This window comes from Channa argus, chromosome 11 (genome assembly GCF_033026475.1).
Source record: "Channa argus isolate prfri chromosome 11, Channa argus male v1.0, whole genome shotgun sequence".
Classification (NCBI taxonomy): domain Eukaryota; kingdom Metazoa; phylum Chordata; class Actinopteri; order Anabantiformes; family Channidae; genus Channa; species Channa argus.
In genome coordinates this window covers 16,729,235-16,736,879 of record NC_090207.1, presented here as the reverse complement: position 1 = coordinate 16,736,879, position 7,645 = coordinate 16,729,235, and the positions used below count along the sequence as shown (strand labels likewise).

The following is a 7,645-nucleotide window of genomic DNA, read 5'->3' as shown; positions in this document are numbered from 1 at the left end:
CAGATCCCACTTGTCGTCCCTGTGTGCTCCCCCATTTATATGGATGGACTAAAGATATGGCTATCATTACATCACTGTCTATCTTTAACCTGTGTCGGTTACTACCCCATTCAAACAATAGATATAAATAGTTGAGGGTATTTATGTGTGTGTGTTTATCCATCACTCTGCAGCAGGAGTTCCAACTCAGCTGCTTGTGTGGATTTATGCTGTAATGCATCAAATCAACAGACCTTTACAGTAAAATATGATTTTATCAATAGGCCTGATCAATAGTGCATGCAAGACGCAGTGTAATTATTACAGAGGTCCGTATCAATAAAACTGTCACGCATGACCTCCTGCCAAAGGCTATGGAGCTGGGAGTCAAATAACAGTCGAAGAGAGGTTTGTGTAGTCGCCCTAAGATAAGATTTAGGTAAGAAAAGTTGCAACAGTATTGTCAAATTACAGCAGAGCAACATATTTAAAACTGTATTTATATGGGATTTTACTTATTAATTAATAGTGCTAGGTCTCTTTAAAAACAGTCATTATCAGTGGATTGTGTTTCCATGCACCTCTACAGATGTAAGTGATTATAAATGACAGAGACACAGATGAGTGTCTTTACAGGAGTGAGGATCATTTGTCCTGAAGCAAAGCAATCCAAGAGTAAAAGAAAGACAGTACACCAGAGAGAGAGAGCGTGAGGCAGGGACCAATGAGGCAGTTTATATCGGGATTTTGTTTCACAGCCATGGCCTCCTGGGAGAGAGGGGTCTGCCAATAACACTTAAGAGACAGAGCAGGAAAAGTAAGTGCTTTTATTACAGCTCATCACTCATGTAATTTCTGGCAGCATTTGTGATTACAGATCAAGTGATTGACTAACTACACATTCAGCAGCTGAGTTATGAACCGGGTGCCTACCATTCCAGCCCCGGCAGATTCTCTGTGTCAGCTGTAACTCATCCTCTCCCAGGGCACTAAATCAAAGAGCACACTGTAGGCGGAAGAGTTAAATAATAACTTCGGCTTTATTGTAAATCTGTCAGAAATTAAACCTGCACGCATGTCGTCTTGGCCCACATCTTGTACTGCATGGGGTGAAGAGGCTGGATGGAAGGGATCAATAGAGGCCGCATTGGAAGTATTGATGGATGACAGGTGAAGTGGGCGTGTATGCGCGTGTTTGTTTTGTGTATTGGGTGTGTATATGTGGGTGTAAAGGTAGGATTGAATCAGCCAGGGATTAGCTAGTGAGCACAGCTCAGGGTGTTTAATCGACAGGCCTCACCTTGAATCGATTGGCAGGAGTCTTGCAGGGCAAAGACGTGATACACACACGAAACACTTACTCACACACACCAAAACAAACTACAGGGAGTGTAAGAGACAATGGGGTGGAATGAGGGCATATGTCTCAATGCCATCGGTACTGCATGCCTGTATGTAGACTGTGTTGGGTTTGTTACGCACAAAAGCAAATCTAACAATCAATTCTAAAGCACTTCTACCAGTTTACTCATCACTCCCTTAGAGCAGCAATTCAATACCCTTTTAAGTGTCTTTGGAAACGAGGTAATACAGTGATTTTGTCTCCGTATGTGTTTTTTGTCCAACTGAAATGATTAAATCTCTGATGAAAGCTAAACAGGGAAACTAACATTCAATATTTCAACACTTACAGATGCAACATTTTTTACTCCATGATTTGTAAATGTAGCCTGTGCTTAAAGTGATAAAAGGTCAAAATATGATTATTACCACACTATTAATAATAGGATATATATATATTAATTAATAGGATTAATAGGAAATTATTTAGCCTTTACATTTGTTAGTGATATCTTTAACTTAGTATTGCCAATGCCAAGTAACTGACAAAAGATTTCTTTGTTCAAAGTAGGTAGTGAAAAAATAAATAAATCACAATTGCCACATATAATAAAATCCTGACAAGAAGAAGGTGGTCTGCAATGTGGAAAAGGTCCAGTTTGCATACAGTACAAGGCTAATGAAGAGCCTCTCTCTAAGAAATATGAAAAACAGAACAGAGTTAAGCTGACTCAAAGAAAGCCCTGTTTCCTGTAATCATCCTATTTACTTTGGGAAACCTCATCATATAGTATTATCTCCACAACAAATCAATTTCCTCACACTGAAAAGAGCCATAGTAGCATGCACATGTGACTCATACTCAGGCACCCATGAAAACACTCCACTATTAAATGTCTTACAAGGGGCCAAGATCTGAGAGGGCGTTATGTCTTTAATAAACAACATACTGTAAGTATTAAAATGAATGCGGCTCGATAGTATGTAGGGTTAAAAAAAACAAAAACTCAACCCTGTCAAGTTCTGATGAAATGTGGTGATTCAAGGACTCTGCAACTCCTATATGCAGCTTTGACTGTAAAACCAAAATCTAGTACTTTCAGATGAGGTCAAGGTTCAAAGAGTGTTGTTGACTGAGATGGTTTGTAAGAGGAGCATATTTGCTAAATCACAGTGTGGGGTACAGTGGAGCCATTTAATGCTGATCTGGAGTCTGTTTTAAAGAGCACTCACAGAGCAAAAGAGGCTGACTGCCAGTCACCATGGAGCCAAAAGTATTTAGCTTTGTATGGTGCCTCCAGCAAAGCATCAATTATATAACAGAGTGCACGTTCTCTCGCCATGGCCAATCATTTTTGGGGACTATTGGGTAAAAATTCTTTGCCTATGACTTTATGTATGATCTCTTCTAATATTCCATGTCTTTAAAATGCACCTAGTTGAATTCAAATGTTCATATAACCCAACAAATCAAGGCAAATACACATGTCTCAAACAATTAAAGATCAATACTTAAGACATTCTTCCAAGCTATGCCAAAGGAGGAAACAACTCTTCTGTGTGTAGGACATTACTCATTTGGTTCAGAAAACGAAAGAGGTGGAGAAAGAGTGTTTTCAACTTGTGGTTGTGAGTGGATGGAACAGGAGGGAATCTCAACTTGCTGTCCAGAGCTAAGCAAGGGAGAAGGATTATAAATCGCAGACTTGAGGCCAGTGTGCGGTCTAATTCTTGAATGGTGACGCGAGGATACCCTCTGAGCCCCAAGGTCTGTGCATTTCCCTGGAGGTTTTGGCTTGAGCATGGAACTCTGTAAAACGCTGCTATAACTTCCAGATTTTTTGACCATTTCAGCCAGATGTGTGGATCTCTCCTAAAGAGACAAAAACATATGAAGAAACTGAATTCGCCAACAGAATTTGCTTTAAACTGAAGAAAGCATTCAACTCAAATGGAAACACCCAAATCCTATCAACCAATTAACTATTTAATGTTGTTTCTCATTTGCTCTCCATTGTCAAATGGTTAAAAAAATCTAAAATTAAAAGACAAAATGTAATGTACTCACTGAAACAAATAAAAGAAAATAGCAGCAGCCTAGACCAATTAGTTCCTTGTGATGACCACATCCAAACTTACCATCCGAGTCTGAGCTAAAACCCTGCTATGGGCTTGTCCTGTTAGTAGACGGGGCAAGTTGTTGGCAGTGGACCTGCATTGCTCTCCCTCTGGCCTGGGTAAAAGACGGAAAGTGGTGAAAACGACATCTCTGCTTCCTCTGCTTCTGTGTATTTGTTTCCTCAGTTCACACGGCCCTGCTGTTTTGCAACCCTCCTTCTCATCCTCCTGGTCAGATTTGATGGATGAGTGGTCATTTCCTCTCCTGTCCATCCCTGTTGCAGACTTGGCTGTGGCAAATTTTGAACTGTGTAATGATCCATCTCCCTCATCTTTTTTTGGTCTGTCATTTTTTATTTCTTCTTCCTCTGGACTTGGACTTTCTTCATCTTTCTCCTGCTCATCAGACCCCTCTGATCGCCCTTGACCTTGAGGCAGCTTGTGATGAACTTGCTCTAAAACCTGTCAGGAGGGTATGCAATATCTATTTAGGTTGTGACACAGGTAACTTAAAACAAAGTGAAAGTAAACCTTTAAAAATTGTGACATTAAAGAATACAATTTGTGATCAAATATAACCAGCTATTTACTAATTTATAAAATCTAAAATTATCCATTAAAATAATAATTATAATAATTAATTATTATTTAATTCAATTTCCCAAATAAATTGCCCAACACTGAACTTACTGAATCCAAAGTCAGAAAACACATTTGACAAGTCACAGAATTTCCCCTCTTAAAACTAAAACGTAACTGGATTTCAGCACAGCATTTCTAGTTGAATGTTATTTACAATAGTTGCATGCATGTATGTATGTGTGTGAATATTCACATGCATGAGAGGAGGTGAGAGAACTGCCCTGGAAAGGTTACCTTCATCAGTGCACTGTATAATTCTAATTGGCTTTATTAGGCAGCTAATACCAACTTTGTGCACTGCCTTAGGCTCCGCGGGTGTGTGTATCTGTGTGCTCACCTCGGTTTGATGTTTACGACTCAACAGATCTCTCAAAAAATGCTGTCTATGTAAGAGACATGAGTTGATGGACTAATACAACCCATAAAAAACTGCACCCTCTCCGCTGCCTCATTCTGGTGCAGCATGTTTCTTCAGTCTCTGACTAGAGCTCCAGTCAATAGGCAAATACAGCCTTTGGAGGCTCAAGTCCAATGAAAAAGCAACAGCATTGAAGCATCAGATGTAATAATAAAGACTTAAGGCTAGATAAAAGCTGCATGAAACTGCACTGCATCATTTGACCTCATTTAAAAACTTGATTCCAATTAGAGAGTTCTGGATGTAAATAATTTAAACCCTTCTCACTGCACACACAGAAATAATTTTAAGGGCACGCACACATCCAGCATATGCATGATTGAGGACGTGCGATGACACAATCCTACACACCTACCTATGAACATGCACAAATGCAGCAGCCGCAGAGACGCACACATACACGCACGCACACACGCACGCACGCACGCACGCGCGCGCGCACACACACACACACACACACGCACACACGCACACACAGACACAGACACACACACACACACACACAGATTCCACTATGCTCTGGAAACAGACTTCTTAATGAAGCCTTCTACAAGTGAAAGTAGAGCAGAAATACATACTGGCCCATTTCTGCCTTCAGTTCACCCTCCTCTGTTCACACTTTCTCTCCCCCTTACCTTCTCCACATCATTTGTTTTATTCATGTTTCGTTGTCTTTCTCTTTTGTCTCAATGAGTTAAATCACAACCCCTAATTTATAGCTACAGGCAAAGACACTTCTACAAACAAACTGGCTGATGAGAGGGGATGACTGAAAACATACGCGCCGAACGGTGTGTGTAAATCTTAAAATGTCTGTTACTGTCTTTTTATCTGTGGTTATTTACATAAGAAATGACAACATGTGTAAAAGAATGGCTGTGATGCAAACTGAAGAACGCTGTGCACCGGAGGAGAAGAGAAGTGTGTGTGTGTGTGTGAAAGAGAGAGAGAGAGAGGAAGCGGGGGAGTAAATCCAGTGACACTGAGTGGGAAGCACTCAGGTGTGGTGAGAGGATTATACAAAACCCTGAGTATGAATGACAGTAAACACCTGAATGACAGAGAGACGGGGAGGGAAGGAAGCTTGTGTTTGCGTGTGTGTGTGCGTGTGTCTGTGTGTGGCTCTGGGTGACAGTTTAGTGGTCCTCACTCAAATTCTGAGAGGTGAGTGAATATTCGCCACTTAATGTTTCGAGGGCTGTGCTGTTTAATCAAGTGCAACTTGTTAAATTGTATCACTCATTATTGAGATGATCATTTTCAGAATGGATAAAACAGAAACAATAAATGAAAAAGATTTTGAAATGGGAACATAGATGTCAACAAGGCAGGCAGATCGAGAAAATAAGAGGAAGATATCAATCAGAAACAACAGACTGCAAGGGTAAGGGAGCTGTTGAGTTAGCAAGTGAGTTACAGATTGAACTATAGAGTATGCAAGTAAGTCAATAAAAAGGCTATAGAGCAAGAAAAATGGAGTATATTATCTTACGTGCACTGTGAATTTGTTCTCTGTGCGCTCTGTCGGTGGGGGATTGCCTACGACGTCTCTGAGGCAAGTTTCAGATTCTGGGTAAGCACATTCTTTTTTCTTTTCTCTGCTCCCTGAAACACAAAACACACCTCCAGCACCTAGAATTAACACTTTGAGGTCATTTTATCTTTTTTAGTTTAATGTTTTGCTTATCATTCTTTATTCCATGACTTTCAGTTGCCAATTCACTGTTGAAACTTTACTTGTGTAGTGTGGATTTTCATTGCCTTGCAACTGACTAAGCTGTAGGCCTAACAATCTTATACTGCTTTGTCAATGTGATCCTGCTGATTTATGTTAAATTGCATGGTTAAGTTGGATATAAAGCTACTTTTTGTGCAAGCTATTAGCAGGAGTGCCAACATATTTGCCCCCTCTTGTAGAATGCTCAAATGTATTTTTAACCTTTGGCTTAAGGTTAAATTCAGAAAAGAGCAATACATGTCGATTCCTAGATCTGCTCTTAGCGAAATCCCTCACCTCTAGAGCTATATCACTGTACAGCGCTGACTCTACATGAAGCGTGACCCCGTTTCCCCCACGGCGACCCCCTCCTTCCCTTCACAGCATTGGAAGATAGAGGAGCACAGGGGAAAGGCATGCCAAGGCAGTAGACACTTTTAAGCAAAGATTAAAGGTTTTTCTTTTTAATCAGTCATTTGGCAGCGATGTTAGCATTTCACCCTGGTGCGGGTAAGGATCAATTTTTAATGCTGCTGTGCAGAGAGCAGACAGGGTGATTGGCAAGAGAGAAGCTATTTACAAAGGATCTATTTACAAATTTTCCATAGAAATATGCAGAGGGCACAATTGACATCTCACAGAATTTTAAATAAGCTTCTTCCCTTTTTTCACTTCGTCATGAGGCACGACCTCTGTGAGCCCCTGATGATCTCTGTGTGTGTGAGTCCATGTGTGTGTGTTCACTCACATAAGTCTCACATGTAAGAATAATAAAGGAATCTACACCTCTCCCTTGTGTTGCATTGTGTTACATTTCTCCGTGTTGTGCTGCCAGGGGCCGGGTAACTAGGTCAATCAACCCTGGTGTAAACACATCACAAGATTCCACCAAGAACATGCTAATGACAATGACTCTTTTTTAATTTATATCTCTCAACTTTTCCTACTCTCGTACGCCACAATAAAGCTTTATAGACACACACAGTGTAACTCCTTGAGGGATGTCGACTTACGCTTTTGCATATCTAAAGAAAAATATTAGTCGGTAGTAGGTAGCTAGCTCCCATACATATTGGATGTACTTAGGTACTATATGCCCTCCTCAGTACTAAGTACAATAAAGTCTGTAAATACAAGGTTTGCTTGGTGCTTGATTAAATTTAGTTTGTGTAAAAAAATGTTTCTTAGAGTATGAAAAGCATCAAATGCACATAACCCCACAGCTAATCTGTTGCTCTGTTTGTTGAAGGGCGATGATCTTTGCAAGGTGTAAGACACAGAATGGATAGACTTGAACGAAAAAACATTTTCAGACCCACACAAGTTCATGTCTACACAGATCTGACACTGCCATCCGCTCCTGCAGTCTACATATCCATCCACGATTCAATCCATATATCCAACTGTCCCTTCATTTGTTATCCAACCAT

The 7,645-nt window shown here is 40.4% G+C and overlaps 1 protein-coding gene across 1 annotated transcript in view; it reads right to left on the bottom strand.

The window, feature by feature from the left end:
* Nucleotides 1-714: 714 nt before the first annotated feature.
* Nucleotides 715-7,645, bottom strand: part of LOC137136751 (uncharacterized) — a 173,535-nt gene continuing 166,604 nt past the window's right edge. The window contains exons 7-9 of the mRNA XM_067522428.1: nt 5,991-6,103; nt 3,460-3,900; nt 715-3,193 (exon numbers count right to left, since the gene is read on the bottom strand). Of these exons, the coding sequence (XP_067378529.1) occupies nt 2,891-3,193; nt 3,460-3,900; nt 5,991-6,103 (857 nt within the window). The 3' untranslated portion in view covers nt 715-2,890. The remainder of the gene's footprint in view (nt 3,194-3,459; nt 3,901-5,990; nt 6,104-7,645) is intronic.